Here is a 21,088-nt window from a genome sequence, read left to right as displayed (position 1 = left end):
AATAAATGGAATAGAATAGAAAATGATGATCATAGTATAATTCAAAACACAAGATTTTATAAATTCTAATCGTGTTATATATGACTAATTATTAACAAGGCCTTCTCTGTTTTAACGTCATGAAGAATAACCAGATTAGCGTTGGGAATTTAATAAGATTCTACTGAATTCATCAAACTGCTTGATTTTTCCCAATCAGCTTCAACCTAAACAGCCAATGAAACGCGAGCCTTGTGATCGACTTTCCAAAGAACCAATGGTGACGAGCCAGGCAACACGCTTGGCCAATCAGAACCAAGCTGTCGGCGGAGTGGGAGGAGCTGTTCCCTGTACAATGGCCGCCGCCTGCATCAGGAATCCTCCCAGGGAGCCTCGGTCTCTCGGTCTCTTCTCCTCCGCAGGGAACAACATGTCGTGTTTCTCGCTCTGGACTCTGGTTCTTCTCACCCTGACACTCAGCCGGGCTTCTGCCGACGATGACCACGAAATGGAGGAGTTCCTGAAGCGGGAGTATTCCCTCTCCAAGCCGTACCAAGGTACCCGACCCGCTGGGAGAGCATCCGCCGGTTCCCAGGCTGGGGGGAGAGATGGTTCTAGAACAACTCGATTAGCGATGGAATTACAACAATCTTCCATCTCATTAGTGTACATTTGAATGTTAATATTCCTCTGATCGACCTCATCGCTGTGACGTTCAGATAAAACGAGGCGTTTTACTTTTATTTCCACTTATACACCGAGCACTGTGCTTCAGTTTCTCCTTCTACTGACAGTAATGTTTCAAGTCATGACAAAGCAGTTTTGATTGTGCTGTGTCAGCTTCTGTCGTGATGATTGTGTGTGTTTGTGTGTGTTTGTGCGCACTCAGGTGTGGGATCCCTGGGCTCCTCCCACTGGGAGCTGATGGGGGATGCCATGGTAACCACCGAGCAGGTGCGCCTCACACCTGACATGCAGAGCAGACAGGGGGCGGTGTGGGGCCGCATGGTGAGTACACACTGAGCATCCACCGGTTCAGGTACTAACACACTATACTGCAGAGTGTGTGTTGTGGTCATGGATGAAACTGAGGATACGTTTTAGTATCCATTCTTACTTAATCATTGGTCATTTGGTCACAATTTTAGAATAAAGGACAAGATGGGGAATATTCTTTTTACCACTACCAGTAGATAGTTTAGCACGTTTTAGCGACCCCTAGCGGATGTTGGGGTCAGCTGTGTACCTTAGCATATCAAGGGTTTTGACCAACGATCAACGATACAGGCAGAACTTGAGGGTAGGCTGAGGCCAAAGGGAAATCTGACTGGCTACTGGCTTGTATGGCAGCGCTATGAAAGCCATGTGGTGCTTTCAGTAGATCAGACATCATTACCTTTTATACCTTTTTAAAATAACCGCTGTCCCATTTGAGAACATATGACAAGATTGAGAATATCCCTTCTATGTTCTACCACACTTATTAATGCCAACCACCAGTTGATGTTAGCTAGGGACATATCTTCATTTGTGTAATTAAATTAAAGCCTTGACCAATAGGGATTTTTTGTGGATATCTTAGGAGTCATTGCCAAATCAAATTTAAGATGTCATTATCATACTCTTGTGAAAAAGAGATGTGCTGAGGCTTGATATTTTACAGTTTACCATTGTATTTCTAGCCTTGCCACCTGAAGGACTGGGAGATGCAGGTTCACTTTAAGATCCACGGGAAAGGAAAGAAGAACCTGAATGGAGACGGGCTGGCCATTTGGTACACGAAGGAACGCACGCAGAAAGGTGAAAGCTCTACTTACCCCACCTCACTCCCTGTCTCAGAAGAAAACTACTTTTAACATATTATTCACACTCTGTCTTCCTATTGTCTCCCAGGTCCTGTGTTTGGAAATATGGACAACTTCACCGGCCTGGGTGTGTTTGTGGACACGTACCCCAACGAGGAGAAGCACCTTGAGGTACGCCGCGGTCGAGCTGCTGAGATATCACCGGTTCTGTGAAAGTAAATCAGGATTAATGTACAAGTGCTTTTGCAGATTTGTGTAAAGGGGCTTTATTTGTGTTCTTTTGTGCGACCATTTGGAGACAGGCACAGAAGAAGAGATACAGTCCTCGCACACAGGTAACTAGGTCTTTGGAACATGTGCTTTCATCAGTGTGTTTTTCCCTCATTGTACAGACTCACTCACCCTCACTCTTTAGTGTCTAAATGAAAACATTGACACAATACTGAACTATGTCTGTGTGTGTTTTGTTGTGTTTTTGTCCCTGCATGTTTGCTGTGTTTATTTATTCTTTAATTAGAGCAACCAATCACCATCACCTCTCAGTTTGCTGTAACAACAAATGCTAATGGTCTCTGTCCTTTCTCCCTCTGTGACCTGAAGAGGATCTTCCCCTTCGTTCTGGCCATGGTGGGGAACGGCAGCATCAGCTACGACCACGAGCGGGACGGGCGGCCCACCGAGCTGGGGGGCTGTAACGCCATGGTGCGCAACCTCAAACACGACACCTTCCTCTTCATCAGATACGTGCGCCGCAGGCTGACCGTGAGAGACACACTTTTAACTCTTCACACCTGCTTTTGGGGAGCAGCATATTTTTACTCTGACCTTCTGCAAGTCCCTCCTGCCTCCTGACGGCCTCTGTTCCTCAGGTGATGATAGATATCGACGGGCAGCACGAGTGGAGGGACTGCCTGGACATCCCCGGGGTGCGGCTGCCAGAAGGTTATTACTTTGGAGCGACCGCCGTCACCGGAGATCTCTCAGGTAAACAGCGTTCCAACATCGCATGCAGCTCTCTGGTAACAGTCACTTCAAACACACCATCGTCTATGAGGTAAACAGACTGATAAACACATTACTAGTGTTTGATATGAGGGAAAAATTACTATTTGTAAGCAATTTATCAGAAATGTTTAAGTATGTTTGTGTGAATTTGATGAATCTGCTGTTGTGCAGATGTAATGAGAATCAAAGTGACAATATGAAAAATATAGTTTTTAACTCAACAGTGTTAATATTGTTTAAAAATATGAATTGAAAGCTCTGGTCCTGAACTATTATGATCTATATTTACCAGCATTGGTATTGTGTATAGGGAACGTTATACTTCTCAATAACTCAATGAATCGTTTCCTTCCTCTGACGCCTCATTGATAGTTTCTGTTCTTCCTTCTTTCAAAATCAGCTTAGTCGACATTTAAAACACCGTAGAAAAAGGAGCTGCTGATTTGAAATAAAATGTTTTACATGTAACTAACAATAACCCTTCAGTCAGAGACACACAAGGAATAATTGTTCCTAGCGAATGTTTGCACAGTTCAGTTTATTGTTCCTCTGTGAACATGTGAAGTGAAAACGAGTCACGTGTAATAACCTCTGAAGCCATGAGACGTTTTTCTTGTTTCTCTAAATGTAATCGTATTTCCTGCTACTCTCTCTGTGCGCAGACAACCATGATATAATTTCCCTGAAACTCTACCAGCTGACTGTGTTGAGGAGTAAAAAGGAAGAGCAAGAGGAAGAGGAAGACCAAATAACCATACCCAGTGTTGATAACATGGACCTGCTCAGATGTAAGGCTCACACACACACACGCACACACACACACACACACACACACATACACATACACATACACATACACATACACACAAAACATCATGGTCTTCATGACAAAAGCTTACAAACCTATTGTTGAATTACACTGAATCCGTTGTCTCTCTCTCCTGTTCTCCGTCACCACCATCTCTCCCTGCCTTCTCCCTCTGTTCCCTCCCCTCCAGTGGAACTGGTTGAAGAGAGGATGAGTGGGGTCGCCATTTTCTTCACAGTGCTCTTCTCCATGCTGGGCTTTATCTTCCTCATCGTCATCGGCCTGGTGGTGTACGGCCACTGGAATGAGAGCCGCCGCAAGCGGTTCTACTGAGGCGCGAGCAGAGACGGGGAAAAACAAAAAGTAGGTGACGTGCTACTGTCCGGTGGTCCTCGGACCCCGACCCGCACTGAAGGGAGACGCTACTGTCGGCCAGCAGAGCGCAGCAGCTTGTTGTGTCCTGACAGGAGATGGAGTATCACCTGCTACAGAAAGCCCTTCTCCCGCTCTGCTACAGATTGTCATGAAGCAGCAGGAGGACACGCACCCACTTGGCCTTATCGTCCCCGTCCTCTGGATTTGTTACACGCAGGACATTACATGACCTTTTGTGAGCGGCTGCATTTTATTTATTTTTCATTACCTTTCCCTGCTTTTGACGGAAATTGAAAAAACACACAATTTAAACCAATTTCTACTTCACCACGTTTTGGTTTTAAGGCTTTGAGAATTCTGAATAAATATAAGTACCTGGAGATCTGTTGTTTGACCTCATGTGCCAACCAAATAATACTGATGTCATCTTTACTGCAGCTCCCTGCTAAGTAAAGACACATCTATCATTTCAACTCTATGTATGAACTATAATTAGCTGTATATTCTGACTCTGTAGTTGCTGTAGTTTGCATGACATTCTGAGGTAATATTTTTTTATGAATTGTCCACACTGCCACACTTGTCTCTTGTTTACACTGAGCTTCAGCGTTTTGTGTGTTTGTGTGCAGCCTATGAAAACTTGACTTCTGCCTCATTGGTGCATGTGCTGATAAAGATTTGAGTATGTCTAGGAAATATTTAGCTCCAATTAAATTTATATCAATATTGTTTAAAGACTATATTTATATTTCAGCAGGGCTCATTTCTGTTGATTTAATAAGTTTACATGAGCAGATTTGATCAAAGTCCTGATCAGTTTACAGTAAATTCTTCCAAATATATTTAAAATACGATTTTAGACTTCACTAACTGTGATTTTTAGAAATGTATCTTTGCACTGAAGAGAGAATTGAAGGTTATTAAATAATACATTTTTACAAGCTGTCTTTTTACCCTGCAACAGATGCTTCCTGTCTCTGCACATTGAACACTGCAGTGACCTTTTGTTTGTGCTTTTTGTGTTGCATGTATAAACATCACCTGTTTTCCTGTGAAGTGCGTCATACAGTGAATGTTTCTGCAGTGGAGCCAACAAACTCGCTGGTTTGGCCACAGGCTGCCTCTGATAGATAGATATATATATATATATATATACTGTACTGTAAGACTGAGCCGGCGGTTGTTGGCTCTTCTTTACGTTCTGGAAATGATTCCAAGCCTCATGTCAACATCAATTATGTTTTATGTGCTGCTTTGTTTTTGATTGTGCAATGTAGGAGGACTCACTCATCTCCTGTAGCCACTTTGACAAGACACTCTACCTTAATTATATTTACCTCCATCAAATCCATTTGACCTGTCTATTTTTCTTTTTGTTTGTTTGTTTGTAAACAAGATTACTCAGAACAACTGAATAGATTTCTACGAAACATGGTGGAAGGATGCGGTATGGGTTATGGAAGAAACTGTTACATTTTTGTGCAGATCTAGAAAAGGGGTGGATCCAGGAATATTTCTGTGTTTTTTTGTTGTGGCTTTTGTTTTTGCGATTTCTGAAATTTCCCAGGGAATAATTCATTAATCTAGATTAGAAGAATCCAGCATATTAATTGGACTGATATTTATGATTGTGTACAATATAGTGTAGCTTGACTGAATCTAATGGGACTGTTGGGCCTGGGTGGAGGTATCCGCTCTATTGAGTGCCATTCTAGTTTTATTCTATCGTTTGTTGTTTCCATGAAGACTGTGCCTCATGCATCCATTTTATTTTAGAAACATTTTGTGTTGCTTTGTCCAAAACTATTTGCATTGCCCCATTAAAAACCAAACAGACCTTGCCTTACGTCCTTTACTCTGAGTATTTCGGTGTTTTTTGTTATAACATGCAGGTTGTTCTTAATATAACCACAGTTCTGTGTCTTTTAGAGTGAAATCCTCATTTAAATGCAGCTCAAACTAAGAAGTTTAAGAGTTAATCACCCTTTTCATATATATTCTCACAAAGTGAGACCTCATGATCAAAAATAACTTCCAGTGGGTTTGGGTTGTGTCATACTTTTCCAAATGACATAACAGTCATACAGTCAATATGGTCGAGTGACCGCCTGAGGTGCCTCTCACTCAGCCATGTGACCGTCCTCCGGATCTATTTCACAGCTTTGCCACGTGTTGGTGGGGGAGCCCTTTGCACTCTCACAGGCTGAAGATCCATTTCATACTGGGCACATAAGTGAGATTCTTTATGTTAAAACTTAACGAATGCTTAAAAGAAAATCCCTGGATCCTGTAAGAGGCTAATTGAGGTGAATGATGAGGATTTTAGGTGAAAAAATGTCAAAGAGTCAAGTCAGCTGAGTGCCAATGTTTGTTTTATTAAAAAAATAAAATACAAATGATGACCCAGAGTACACAGCAGACTTCTTTACTAAAACCAAAGCATTTTTTTTTCATCTGTAATTCAGTGCTTTCATTATTTTCTGTTTTTTTTCCCACTTTACTCATTTTGGCTTGTTTAAAGTTATTAGGAAAACAATGTAGAAAGAGTCTGATGTGTTTGTAGATGCCTGCTTCCTTCTCAAACCAGGGTGTTTCTCATTTTGGTAATAAAAACAAAACAAAACAGAACCTGCATCTGTTTGGTATCATCTAGAAAAAAGTAAGTTTCCCTGTTGCATGACAGAAACATGAGGGTGTAGTTTATTCTTTTATAAATTCAGAGTTCAGGGGTCCACAAGTCATTCCTGTATCATTCTAATATGTGCTGGTCTAACGTGATTGGACTGTGGTTCATGTCGAGGTCTGTCATATGCATAATCTATAAAAATGTAGAAACTGATCAGTATCGTTATATCTGTGGATTAAAAGGCAACAGTTAAATATTCAATGACAATTCATGAAGATGAAAAAAAAAAAGCAGGCTGTTTAAACTGCGATGCACTGAACTGAGGGATGGGAACGTTTCAAACAGACCAAAGATAATCAATAAGAATTTATCCAACGAAAAAACAATATGTTCAACTTTTCTTTCACGTATACAAATTAATAATGTGGTTTATTCATGAGTCAGGAGAAAAATGTTCTAATGGATTGAGAAAGCAGGCAAGAAAAAGCCAAACAGAGGAGAAGAAATAAAGTATTATGAAGAATGGATTTTAAACTCAAACTCCCTCAGCCGACACTGAAGCATACATACGCACCGCATCATTGTAGTAGCATTACAGGTATATTATATTACATGTACACAGACCAACCAGAAGTAGATTACAGTACAGTGAAGGGACACAAGTACTGAGAGTTATATTGCTTGTACTAGTGTCCACAGATACACGACGGAGAAAGTGAGACAGAGGGCGCAGCATATAACAGTAGGTATATGATTTTGCATAGCCTAGTTGATTAAAGTACGTTACACTACAGAGATGCATGACGCAGAAATAAAGACGGGGGACAACCAATGGAACAACCACTTTGGCTTTATGACTGACGGGTAAAAAAAAAGAAAAAAAAAAAGGGTTAATTTCAAACTCAAGCACTGCTCGGTTAAAGATGACCCTGAGAGAGAGGGAAACCAAACACATGGTCGTCAGGCCAACACACACACACGGGGAAAACAAGCGTGGAGATGGCAACGACTGGTAAATTATTCTGTCGACCGCTGGAGCGTCGGCTGTTTTTTCTGTTACCAAGACGGCGCCTGGTGGAGGGTGGAGTCACGGTCCACAGAGAGCCGCCGGAGCGAAGCAAAAACTCTCCGGCACCACCACACATGCTGTACTTACATCTGAAGGAATAGTTCTCATTGAGCGGGGGGGGATGTCGCATCACGCACCACAAAAGCAAAAAAGGCAAAGTTAGAGCCTATAAAACAAACATATAGTCGTTTACAATCAGCTATTGGTAAATATGAGCTCTGCCATCAATTTTACAGGACGTCCACATCCAAACACTGACCATGTTCAAATATCTGTTCAGACGCTGGAGCTCAGCAGCTGCGGCGTAAGATGAGCAGCTCAGGGCAGATGAGCCGCTCAGTGACATGGATGCATGTGTGTATATAGCCCTTGTTCTCAGTAAACACGTGGAAAATCGTGGAGGCATAGTAGTTGTTTGGCAATGGGAAAACTATGCACCTCCAGTACACTCGCAAAAAAGAACTATCACTCCCCTCTGCTGTTATTATGTCTACAAAGCTTTACAAATAAGCAAAACTCAACCTTAGCATGAACTCTCTTGCCGGAGTTAATATCTGTCCTCAGAATGCAAAACACAGATAGGATGGATAACAAAGAGACCAGAGGAAATCAAAATATTTTTTTCTCATTTTCTTCATGCCTCAGAGTCGGTTAATTTCACAAACTAATCACCACCAGATCCTTGGAACAAAAAACAGAGTGAGAGCAAACTCAACAATCTGGTGTTGACAAATTCCATCAGTGCCGCAACAAACAAGACACAATATTGTAAATTCAACACAACCACCCCTCAGATTCAAAAATCAATGCAAGTCCAACTCTACTTGAGCATGTGACAGTTCCGGCTTTAAAATGTTCATAAACCACATCCTCTCCCAACAAAGCGAGCACACATTCTCAGAACAAGCTTTGATGTTATTCTCTGTTGTCACAGAGAAACTGCGCTGATCTAAAGCAATCAAGCTCGGAAAAACAACAAATACTACCATCCCAAAGAAATCCAGAACAACCCCACCTAACTAGGTCTACTCTAATAAGGCTGTAGCACATCAGTACTGCATACAGAGGCTAGATTTTATTGTGCAGTTCTACGTATAATCAAGACGTTTGCTCTCTAGAGATGCAGCAAGGCAGCTTCAGGTGTGTTGGTCAAAAAAAGGATTTAATGTTGCTTCAGCTAATCTGTGTGCAAGGACGCTCACAGTGTAACAGCTCCTCTGAAAAGGTCATTGTCATGTTAGCATGGCTTCGTATTTATGCACCTGCTCAACTACGCAACACAAGGACTGCAGACTTCAACCTAATGCAGCAAGAAACTAAATTATCTTTCATTCTAAGCTCTAGGCAGCTTTGCATTCATTTTGTTTCACTCTATATTCAGATATTTGGTGCACTGGCCCTTTTATATTGTTCTCCCACAACAGGAAGTTCTCCAGCTCGAATAGTGGAACACAGACACACGCAGAACCAGGACAGAGCTGTGAGCTGCTGCTGGTTGGAGGAATGAGGAAACACTTTCTGAGGCCACAGAGCTTCATGTGTTTCGCAAACTTTACATACTTTAACGTGCAGAAACCAGAGTCAAGTCTTGTTTAGTGGCCAAGAATTTCCCTCACGTGTCCTTGTCATGGTACAATCAGCTATTTCTATGTTTGAATAAATATATTTTACAAGCATGAAATGTCGACACTCCGTCCACAGGTCGTCAACCGCATGTGGAGTCTGCTAAGTGACAAATTCACTCATGTGAATGCTGGAGACTGTTCAGGGCATCTTTCACTTAATAAATCTAGATGATAAAATACTGCACAATGGAGCAGTACTTAGTGAGCATGCTTGCATGAAGCAGAATGACCGACCTGAGTCTTTACACTGTGCCCATTTTCCCACACAGTTTCAGAGCTGACAAACAAAAAGTTGTTCCAAATTAAATTTCTCAATTTAACATTCTCGGACTTATGAGTTCCTTTTTATTTTGCACAATGATTTTTTCAAACATCTCCTAACAAATAACGGTTTGTTTTTACTGTCTGACAACACCCAGCTCGACTGCTATGCTATGAACACATACAATGCACACAGCAAGGCCGAGCAGCGTGCAGTCGATCACAATAGATTCTGCAGCTGTGTCATCGCTGACCAAACCGCACATAGGAGCTGCATCCACCTTCTGCTGCCAGTGGAAAATACCACCGCAAATCCCTCACACTGCCAAGAGCTGCAGGGGCCACCGAGCCCAAACAGCTCCGGCTGACTAGATAAACGCACAGCGTAGCACAACTCAGACGGCAGCAGCAACAACACAATGAAACTAGATCTATCTCTTTGCCCAACATCTAGGTGCGAGGTCATGTGGCCGCTGTGGCCCACAATCCATTTGACTGACAGATGAGCAAAGCCAGTAGCATAGCGGCGAGAGAAACGCTGATGAACTCAAATACAGACATCGATACTCATGCAAAAAATAAAAAAACAGTGCTTAAATTGTTAATCCACCTCAGTGCCGAGTAAATATTTCAACCAGGTGCTACAGCACTTTACAGACAAACACCAAAACCTTCCCTGCTGCACTAAAGCACCCATACGAGTACGCACTGTTGCGGCCCCCCCGTCAGGAGCATTGTTGCAATTAATAGCGACCCCTGTAGCATCTACTGAAGCACAGCCGGTTATATATAAAAAGCACATCCTTCCTCCTTACATCCAAACAATATACTGAGAAATACACATCTCTATCCCAGAGCCACCACAAGGCTTTTTATTTAGAAAAAAAATTGGTGACATAACCCTCTTGTCAATTACTATCACTCAAATGCAGTCAGATACCAAAGAGGGGAAATCACATGCACACAATCAGTAAATCCCAAAAAAGCTGGTCGCACCTTACGTCAAGTCATGCTAACTGGTAATGTGAACAAAATGTGGATATCAAAAAGAGAAAAGAAATGTGCCGAAGGAAAGATGTGACATTTAAAACGCAAAATGAAACCTCAGCTCCTTCCTGTCGCTGCCTCTGCTAATTGTTGCTGGTAAGTCCCCCCCCCCCCCCCCCTCCACCCTAATCTAGATGCAAACCCACCCACAGACCCAGAGGGCACCAGACGGTGGTTGCTATGACCTCAGCGCTGACATCACCATGCAGCTGGCCACAGCGCGCACACACACACACACACACACACACACACAAACTCTCACGCATCATACGCCTTCGGGGGAAAAAGAAATGCGTGACGCTTGACAATTAATCCTGCTTTATCTTGAGTTATCAAGAAGTTTATTTTTGACTCCTCTGCCTCTGGTCGTAGTGAGGACGTGGGGAGAAATGTTGACCGTGTTGGTATGCTCTAGGACGATCAGAAGGTCAAATGTCAGATGGAAGGAGGGCCGGGGAACTTTCTGAACGAGGGGAGTGACGACAAAGAAACGGAAACATGATGGCAGTGCTCAAGGATATTGCGGAGCGAGGGAAACAGTCAATTCTGATTTCAGTAACAATCAATTGCTGCCTTCCCACTGCCCAATGACAATCTCTTACTTAACACTAAGGAGAAAAAAACCCAAATTGTGTATCAACAAGTGTTCGCTGGTTTACCCACTACGGAAAAAAGCAAAGCAAAAAATGAAGCCTAATCTTTGTCCACTTAATGTGTTATTCATCTTTCGTTATCAGGCGCCAGTAAAGATTAGTTGTCATCATCATCTTAACCTCATGCCTGTGTGTTAGTTCAAAGAATTAAAACACAGACAGGGTTTCTGGCGATGATGATGATGGCAACAGCGTTATCATTTCACCGTGTGCGAAGCAGAAAGCCGAGTTGAATGGCTGGTTATTCATGCCGCGGATCACACCATGTGGTCTCCAGTGCTGGTGCTGGCGGTCTGGCTGGGCAGCTCGGGGGTGTGCTCCTTCTGCCTGAAGGTTTGCTGATGACGCCCGGAGCAGCAGTCCCCACCGGTGGCCTTGCACATCCGGTGCTCCTCGTCACTTTCCTCCTCCAGCCCTGACCCCTCGTCTACGTCTAGCCGGCAAACGCACACCTCAATCCCAGAGTCGCCGGTCACGTGCCGACGCCGAGTGATGAGCTCCTCGTCCTCCTCTGCGGCCACCAGAGAAGAAGCCTCCTGGTTCTCCTCCTCCTGACGCTGGGCCTGGACTGGCATCGAGGCAGCTTCCTGTTCTGGCGACGAGCTCGCGGCCTGGCAATTCGGTTCTGCATGGGTCGGGGGTTGTTGCACTGCGGCAGCGTCTGGCTGGCATAGTTGTGGAGGGAGTGCTGGAACGGTCTCAGGGGGGTTTTCAGAGTAAGGGGGGGGCGGCGTCGGGGGATGGCCTACCACCTCCTCATAGTCCGGGAGTTTGCAGTCGTTCCAAAACCCTGTAGGAAAGCAAATAAACACTTATTATGCTGTGTCTTTTCTATTAAACCAAATATCTGTAGGCATTGAGTAAAAGGCAAAATTAGAGGTCAAGGAAGATAAAAATGAAAACATTCCGGAAATACCTGAAAAATATTTGGAAAGGTCTGACTATTTTCCCCATGATATCCTGTCTGAGCCGCGAGCAGAGCCAGGGTTTCTGTGAGTCTGAGACTCCGACATGTGTACACCTTGTTCCAGTCATGTTTGTGATATTAGTGGACACGATATCACGTTTCAAAGAAGGTCTGGAGTGACCACTGACATTAGGCACGGCATCTCCGCTGTCTGCTTTCCCTCGAGCAACATTCGGACAACACTCTGATCAACCCTGTGATCCCGAATATAAAGTACATGAAGGAAAATGTGCAGCCGAGTATGATCAAAGAAATCAGCAGCTCCAAATCTATATTGAATAGCTCTTGTCTGTCAAAGTCATGTAATGCTGATGTTTTATAGGACATCGACAGTTGGTGGAAAGGGAGCAAAGTTCAAATATCTGACCCATACACGTCTGATACGTAGAGGAATAAAGTTATACGCGATGACCTTGGTATTAAACTGCAGCCCTGCTTTGAGTCAAGGGAGAAACTGAAACTCTCAGCAGCTCCAGCAGCACACGAGGGACCCAAAGGAAGCACTAGAGGAAGTCAAGAAATATTATCTATTTTCTTTCTTTATCAGAGTGTTCCCCCTCCCTCTGATTGCATGGGAACCTAACAACAAACAATAAACTAACAGCCTACGCATAAAACTGCAAGATGACAGAGAACACGAAAATGCAAATTTGTAGAAAAGTGAAATCGCCGTTGAACACTGGAGGGAATGTGTCACGGTGTCATAGCAAAGAGGACAACTCACTTAGATTGAGTGGTGGAGGGGAGATGAATGAGCTGGAGGCTCCTTGGTAGGCCATGAGGCTGATCTCACGCTGACGCTGCTCCTGCTGCAGACGCATCTTGACCCTCCGGTGTCGGTAGGCGCAGCAGCAACTCAGCATGATGATCAGGGTCCACACCAACCAGAACCCTAGAATGAGGGAAAGATTCAAAGGGATGTTATCGTCATTTCATTATAATTGATCTGAATAACCAAGGAAAACATGGTTACTCAATGATGAGGCATTAGGTCTGCAGTTAGATCTTATCAGGTGTCTTAAGATAATTATTATTTTAAGTATAATCATTGTTAAAATGAGGGCTGGACAGTGTGGCCAAAAATGATACCAAGATAAAATGTAAATTATCATGGTAACTGTCAAATTAACATTTCCTTTAAATTCATAGACTGATTTTTCCTCCTGAGTGAAGTTGTAGTTTTATAATCTTCTTTAGGAGCAGAAAATGATTAACACTTAAAAATCTGAGGTAGATCACTTATTTTTGTATGATTCCTCACCGGGCTAGCACAATGTATAAGCAACATATCTATGCATTTAACTTTATACAATATATAAAGTACATATTTACATAGTTAAGTACATGATGAGGCATTTTAAATACACAGTAGCTAACACATAAAGTGATACTAACTTGACGGTAAAACAAAACACATCAGACAAAACCAATTCTTGAGACTTAAATCTCCAAAATGAGAAATAAACTGGCAACATGGAGGCATGGATTTATCCAGGATAAAGGCTGGTTTAAAAATAGAGAAACAATCATTGGTACTTACACCAGAGCTCATAGTAGTAGGTGCAGCATTCAGTCTCTCCACAGCAGTACCCCATCTCACAGCGATACTTTTCATTGTTGACCCCAGAACAGAACTCCTTTGCCTTTAACACACACAGGAGGTGCACAAAGTCACTGTCTGTGTCAATACTCAATTACAGGAGCAAGCGTGGGAAGGAATAGCAAGCTCCTGATAAACTGACCTATTCCTAGGATCTATTTAGTCTCTGTCATTGTCACTCCAGTGTCATTTCAGTGTGCTCTCGTATTTGCTAATTCCAGATAAGATAAGATAAGATGGGATATTTGCCCTGTTCATCCCTGTCTGCAGGATACAATATATGCATGTGTTTACATCAGTATCTCCCTACACTAGATCCTTACATTTCACCAGTTCATTACGTTTTATCTTATAAAAAACACAGTCAAATGCATTCACCCATTACACATTCGTCTACACAGATTAACTTTACATATAGATCCATATAAAACAGTGATCAACGACAATATACACACATTTTCAGCCCGGGAGGTGTCAGGGCCCTTGGACACTGTAGTGAAACCCTGTATTTAGGTTAATAGTAATAAAAACAATGTTAATTTACTTTTGCAAGGTTCAACTGAGGGGACAGGAAAAAAACACAACAACACACACCTCGCCTCAGTGAGCCAAACAAGTCCAACAGCATTTCATCATCACATGTTTCAAAGATAATATCATCACATATTTGAAAGATAATAGATTTAGAAAGGAATTCGTATTAAAAAGAACAGTGTCAAACGATGGAGGTGTAATTAAACTACAAAACAATCTATCTCAACTGTTTAACATTATAGTTAATGTTGTTATTTGATTTAAGTTAAAGTAGTTATTCTATTTGAAAAGCCAAATGTACCGAGTGTCCCTGGCTGCCCTGCCCGGTGACCCCCTATCAACACCTGGGAATAAACACGTCAATGTGCCGGTTGCCAGCTAGCTCCGAGCTAATGTTAATCTCCACAGGCTCGGCTGAAACTCTCGAATTGTGTCGATAAAACAAACCTGGGTTTATCGACTCACAACCTGAATTTCCCATCAAGTCCAGTGTGGAAATAAAGATGAAAACTTTAACCGACTGACGTCACCCTGGGTGCTACAGAAGCGGGCCGCGCAGCTTCCTTTGTGGGGGAAACAAAAGGACTCGACACCGAGGCCTCCGCCCGGAGCCGCGGCCTCGCCTGCAACAGCCTCGCCGACCCCGGGTGCTCTAGAGCGGACTCACCTGCACCAGACAGGCCCCGGTACAAAGCAGAGCTACAAGGGATCCCAGTGCTTTCGGCGGCATCGTTCTGGGTTGTCGGCCCTGAACTCGACGGGAATCATATAGCAGTCGGTGGAATCGAAACCGGGTCAATGCGGGTGGCCGCTGCGGGTTTGACGCTTCACTCCGCGGAGCTCGAACATGTTTTTGTTGTTTCCTGGAACCAGAAACACCGACAGCCCCGGTAGTAACATGAACCAGAGGCGGGGGCCGGCCGGTAGGGGGCGCTGTGCGAGCGTACTACTGAGGCTGACACAACAAACACAGGATTTCACTTCAAAATGTACTTCTTCAAAACCTTAAAGCACAAAATTATCTTTAAAATAAATAATTCCATTCGTCTTTATTTCATTCATTCAAGATCACGGAGCAGCAGTTCTCATATTTATTACAACACTCAAAATGTAATGACCTCAATTAAATACTAAGTAGACTAACACATCAAATATAGGCCAGTGTGGCTTTTATCAACAGATGTTAATGTCAAATGCATTCGAACAAGCATCTAATTATAATTATTTTGTAATTTTTCCACTTCATCAACAACTTGTTTCTTTCATCACACTGACGTAGGTAATATCTGATTTTATTTTAGAATATAGGACTCCTATACCCCTTGTTGGTTAAAAGGTCTTGTGCACGAAACAAGTGACCAACTTCTGGTGGATGTCAGCAGGTACCAGCATCAGTCATGTTAGTGACCACCAGCAGATATAGGGACATATCTTCAGTTGTGTACCTTTTATTTAATTAATAAAGTTGATTTATCAATATTTAATACTTGACAGAATAAGCGGTGGAGTGGAAAAAAAAACATTAATCAAGACAATAAACTAAGTTAAGCCTTTAATTAGCTCTGCAAAATCTATTGAATCAATCGATTAGACGATCAACCAAAAAAGAATTGGCAAATATTTAAAAAATACAACAATTTTCAATAATAAAAAATTGAATTTATATCAATCAAAAACGTTGCATGTAAGTGTTTTAGCTGCCAAGAGAGTTAATGCTTTTCTTTATGGAAATTGAAAATGTGACTGTTGGTCAGGTGAAAAAATACATTCTCAAAAAAAGACTGCTTGTCAGTGGGAAATGTCAACAATTTGTTTGACTATTTTCGTCCCTTTTTAAAGATATTTAATCAAATAACTGAATTAAAGAAATCTGTATTATTAAATATTGCAATTTGCAGTTCTGAATGTAGTTTACATAAACAGAACATAGAACTAATTTCTATCTTTTTGAGAAAATCATACAAATGCGTCTATAATACTATTATTTCTCGACCTCCTGTTCTCTCCCGGTGTCATACCAGGTCGGCTCACACGTTGTTTACGTTGACGTCACAGGTCTCCCTGGCAACTGAACTTGACAGCTGCTCACCAAAGAAACATGGTCAGGGAAGATGTTAATCCACTCAGACTGACCAAGGACTGCAACAGCAACCAGGGAAACATGGTGAGTTATGATGATTCACATTACAATATGAAACACAGATAGCTGCTGTGATGCTGGGAACTGGGTGGCAAGTCTGAATTACAGTGAATGGTCCAGTCAGGATGGATAACAAACGGATTTAGGTTTGATTAGCTTTTTAAAGTGTCCGAAATGTAAACTATGGGTCATACTGAGGCGGATGATGATACTATGTGTTATTGCTAAAATATCCATAGGTATTTCTGCATATGATCAACGCTTTAATGTCTTTTATTGTACAATTGCAACAGGTTTATTCATTTTAAGTGCCGGTGAGCGATTTATTTAGGCCTATATAGTCATTTTTAAATTTATTTGAAAACGAGGCAAGGAAGAGGATGCATAAAACAAGAATACAAAATGTATAAACCACTTATGATAATGTTATAAAATCAAGATAAATAGAACAAGTGAGTTGTTTGTTTTTGAGGATGTGCACTGGAAGAAGCTGGAAACATTACTGTCATGCATGGATTCTTCTATTGACAGGGAGTCTATTGAAAATAATTTATCATGATCATTGATCCCATTTGATTCCAGTTTGGACCCAGTAAAAAAATGTTGGAGGTGATAGGGTGCAGAGTTGTCATCTTAAAATAAATAGCTTGAGCCAAAGCCTTCCTGACTACCTTCTGGACACGAGCCAAGTGATGTGCTCCTGCCTAATCTTGGCCGACCAATGAGAGCCTTTGGCCTGCTGCATGTGTCTGTCACTGCAAGCGGCTAACAGCTAAATCCTCATGCTCATGATGATTCTTGCGTAGGGTGGGTGTTAACCTCCTGCTAGGCACGCTCCCTATTGTTCCTCTTCCAGAGACAGACTGATCTGTGGTGATGGGTGCAGACTGAGCCGGGTGTCAGTCAGATGCTTATTCAAACCTTTACCTGATATAGATAAGGCCGAAACTCTGTTGAAAATCAAATATGGTGACAATATAGTAATCTAGAAACCTGTTGTTGAATTCATCACCTCTCACTTTGTACTGGGATCCACCTGCAGGGCCTGTTGTCCATTCTACGGCGGCTGAAACAGTCCCCAGACCAGGAGGTGCGCTTGCTCTTGTTAGGTCTCGACAATGCTGGGAAGACCACTCTGCTGAAACAGCTGGCAGCTGAAGATATCAGCCACATCACCCCAACTCAAGTATGAAAACACACGCTCGGATGCATCTCACACGTCCAAATCATATCCTGCTTTGATTGACATGCTACAAGTAAGAGATAAAACATCAACATTCATTTTCAACAGGGCTTCAATATAAAGTGTGTTCAGTCCGCTGGCTTCAAGTTGAATGTTTGGGACATTGGAGGTCAGCGTAATATCCGTCCTTACTGGAGGAACTACTTTGAGAACACAGATGTGCTGGTGGGTTCAGTTTGATTTGTTGGATCTGCTCGTTACAATCTCCTGATTCAAAACATATCTCTCCTCATCATGTTTTATATATGTTAATGTACTTTCTGCAGATCTATGTGATTGACAGCTCGGACAAGAAAAGGTTTGAAGAGACAAGCCTGGTGAGATTTCATTTACTTCTACTTTACTACAGTCTATTTTTTGAATATTTTCTGAGGATATCAGGTGCAATCCAAATGTTGGACAGCTGATTATGTCACTGATTCCTCGTGTGTGTCATGCAGGAGCTGGCTGAGCTGCTGGAGGAGGAGATGCTTGCTGCCGTGCCACTGCTAATCTTTGCTAACAAGCAGGATCTGATGTCAGCCACGGCGGCCTCGGAGCTGGCAGAGAGTCTCAGTCTGCACACGATCCGGGATCGCATGTGGCAGGTCCAGGCCTGCTCAGCAGTCACTGCTGAGGGAATTCAGGTGAGGACACTGCACCCCCCTCTGCAAATACACAACATCCACTGACTTGTTAAGGTTTACGCAATCAGTTAGAGAAAACACAGCATCATTTAACAGACTAGTTTACTCAGATTTGCACTGTGACACTTCTTCAAATTGACAAATGCCTTATAAGACAGGCTCACCTATCAGTATTTCAGTGCATGAAGTCATATATAAAGTAGATTGCAGTAGAAGAGGAGGTTCAAACCGCAACAACTTTTATGGACATGTTTGTAATTCATATTAATTTCTTTCTACCAGGATGGGATGAACTGGGTTTGCAGAAATATAAAGTTTCGGAAGAAGTAATCGAAAAAGCAAAGGATCCACGAAGAATTGCAGCTGCACTTTACACATAACGCAGATATTTTTACATCAGGACGAGAAGCTGACAGATTGTGTCATTTTGTTAATGACTATCATTTATCCTATTCCGTAGATGCTGTCAATGCACATCTTTCAAATGTAAATACTGTATAAAGGATGTTTTGTTCAAACTGCTGACGCTGCATGCATTGTGTGTTATGTGTTGTTTATGTTGTAGGTATGGAGACAGTTTGGAGTTGCATGCCTGTAATTCTCTCTACTTGAAGCTAGAGGGCGGTCTTGTGCTGGCTTTGTCTCTCACTGCCTGATGCTCAATTATTAACATTATCTGCTTCGCGTCAGTGATGTGGCTTCCTGTGCCATATGTGATATGTTCATTCACAATCACCGAATATTCCTGAACTCAACGATGTATGTTCTTCTGCCAACAGAGATGTCAAATGGATTATAAACCATCTACAAATACATTAATCAACTGTCATTTGTTTGCTCATAATTTGTTTTAAAGGTCTAACACTTTGTGGATTTTGACTTCTGTAAGGAACAAGCAATGCATGAATAAAACATTAAAAGAAACAAATAGAAAGAAAAGCCACTGTGCTTCTTTGAACTCACTCTGTTCTGCTGAAAGAAAATCTGTATCCAAAGTGAACACCTGCACCTGCACGCAGAAAACACACCTCAACACATCTCGCTCATCACACGCACCAAACTGCAAAGAAACACCTTGGCCATTCAATTACTCAACTTCTCACCTTGTTCACAACGCTTTACCACAAGCCAATTGCAGTTTCCGTCCATTTTTCTATTTTGTCTTTTGCAGCACATTTGCCACAAACCCCACTAATCTGCACTGGCCGAGTGATCCGCAGTGGTCCTATAGGGAATTTACATACAAACCTTTTCCAGGACTAATAGCTCTCCAATAGGATTTGCATTTATATAGCCCCCTTCATACTAACATGATTTGGAGCCTTTGCCCATGATAAAAATAAACCTTCTCCTTTGGCCTTGAGTTACTGCCCTGCTGCTGCTGCTGTGTGCACATGTGTGTCCCTCTCCGTGTGCAAGGTTGGCTGATTTTAATATGTCAGAGCTGCTTGATCCGCCGATAGAGGCTGAAACAAGTGCAGAAAGCCTCAGAGTGGACCTCATAATGGTTCAGCTGTCAGTGTGGGCTCTGGTCTCATGCAGGAGTGTGTTTTTATGCATACGGGACATTTGAATAATGTTGAAACAGCACTAAGGGACACTTGATCGGGGCAAAGAGGTAAACGATAAGCTCTAAACGGACGGGGGTAAAAGGGAGAGTTTTTTCTGTTAAAGCTTTCAATTTGCCTGTGCAAATGCATCCGATAGTTTTACAAGGCTCCATGGAGCTAAAGAGGAAAAATTAATGAATGAAGAAATGAAAGTCTACCATGTGAGACAGACAATAAAAGGCCTCCCCTCTCCCCGTGGATTGTCTAATCATTAACATCTAATCCACGTGATAATCACCCAACCTGTGAAAAAAATATATCCCCAATTACACATCGAAGTATCCTGATAAATCTTTACAATTGTGTCTCCCAGTAGCACGAGAATCAGATGGCGAAGGCTGCAAAGTGCGTTTAAATCCTAAATGATGGAAATTGGATCTGCCATATATAGAGGAGTGGATTGGAGCGACCACTCCTCGTTACCTCTGGCTCTATCATCAGAGAGGTGAAAGGCAATCAGGCCTGCAAAAGGCCATAAATCATGGGACTTTCCCAGCTACTCAGGCCTGCACAGCGGCCTCCCACACAGGGGAAACGAAGGGCAGAGAGCCTGATTGACTCACAGGGGCAGAGAGAGGGCGCGAAAAAGGGTGGAGAGAGAGAGAGAGAAAGAGAGAGAGAGAGAGAGAGAGATCCTGTGACTTAATTAAAGTGTTGTGTATCTCACACACATTGTAACTACGGTTCAGTCGCTTCGGTGACAGAGCAGCGGTGTGGGATTCGTTATTGTTTTAACTGTACATGTCAATGAAAAATATTCTGGTCTATTCCGAAGAAAAATACATTTAAGGGACATGAAGTACATCTACAAACATTTACACTAGAATGACACACAGTAGAACACATACCTCTCTCAACACACAATCATATATATCAGTTTGCTAAATATGTCATTTTTTTCATCGAGATCCAGGAATTAGTCACAGAGAAATTGGTGAAAATGCCAAAAGAAAAATATGCTTTCTCGCATTATTAAAGAAAATGAGAAAACAATTCCTGTATCCACCTCTTTGTACAGATCATTGACAACATGTAATTGGTTCGTTCTTGGCCCATGTGCCGGCCCTCCACCAAGTTTTGTGGAAATCCATTGACAAACAAGCAAATAAAAGAAA

At 42.4% G+C, this 21,088-nt stretch overlaps 3 protein-coding genes across 4 annotated transcripts; 2 read left to right on the top strand and 1 right to left on the bottom strand.

Moving 5' to 3' along the window:
- Positions 1 to 335: 335 nt before the first annotated feature.
- Positions 336 to 5,818, top strand: lman2la (lectin, mannose-binding 2-like a). The gene is made up of 9 exons (XM_061073421.1): positions 336 to 536; positions 869 to 987; positions 1,662 to 1,779; positions 1,873 to 1,955; positions 2,087 to 2,119; positions 2,385 to 2,546; positions 2,654 to 2,768; positions 3,452 to 3,577; positions 3,788 to 5,818. The coding sequence occupies exons 1-9, from the start codon at positions 410 to 412 to the stop codon at positions 3,928 to 3,930; spliced, it is 1,026 nt and encodes a 341-aa protein (XP_060929404.1). The 5' UTR covers positions 336 to 409; the 3' UTR covers positions 3,931 to 5,818.
- A 4,911-nt stretch (positions 5,819 to 10,729) lies between these two features.
- Positions 10,730 to 15,255, bottom strand: wbp1 (WW domain binding protein 1). Of its 2 annotated transcripts, XM_061067949.1 has the most exons (5): positions 15,022 to 15,255; positions 14,276 to 14,323; positions 13,761 to 13,863; positions 12,945 to 13,112; positions 10,730 to 12,043 (listed from the first exon to the last, which is right to left on the bottom strand). In XM_061067949.1, the coding sequence occupies exons 1-5, from the start codon at positions 15,082 to 15,084 to the stop codon at positions 11,511 to 11,513; spliced, it is 915 nt and encodes a 304-aa protein (XP_060923932.1). In that variant the 5' UTR covers positions 15,085 to 15,255; the 3' UTR covers positions 10,730 to 11,510. The 2 variants fall into 2 exon arrangements, with proteins under 2 accessions (XP_060923932.1, XP_060923942.1); XM_061067959.1 differs by lacking the exon at positions 14,276 to 14,323.
- Positions 15,256 to 16,452: 1,197 nt separating this feature from the next.
- Positions 16,453 to 18,805, top strand: LOC133005104 (ADP-ribosylation factor-like protein 3). The gene is made up of 6 exons (XM_061074721.1): positions 16,453 to 16,518; positions 17,537 to 17,680; positions 17,786 to 17,902; positions 18,004 to 18,054; positions 18,178 to 18,363; positions 18,646 to 18,805. The coding sequence occupies exons 1-6, from the start codon at positions 16,453 to 16,455 to the stop codon at positions 18,691 to 18,693; spliced, it is 612 nt and encodes a 203-aa protein (XP_060930704.1). The 3' UTR covers positions 18,694 to 18,805.
- Positions 18,806 to 21,088: the final 2,283 nt, after the last annotated feature.

This window comes from Limanda limanda, chromosome 1 (assembly GCF_963576545.1).
Source record: "Limanda limanda chromosome 1, fLimLim1.1, whole genome shotgun sequence".
Lineage (NCBI taxonomy): Eukaryota > Metazoa > Chordata > Actinopteri > Pleuronectiformes > Pleuronectidae > Limanda > Limanda limanda.
The sequence above is the reverse complement of the archived record's forward strand: the minus strand, read 5'-3'. Positions and strand labels throughout refer to the sequence as shown.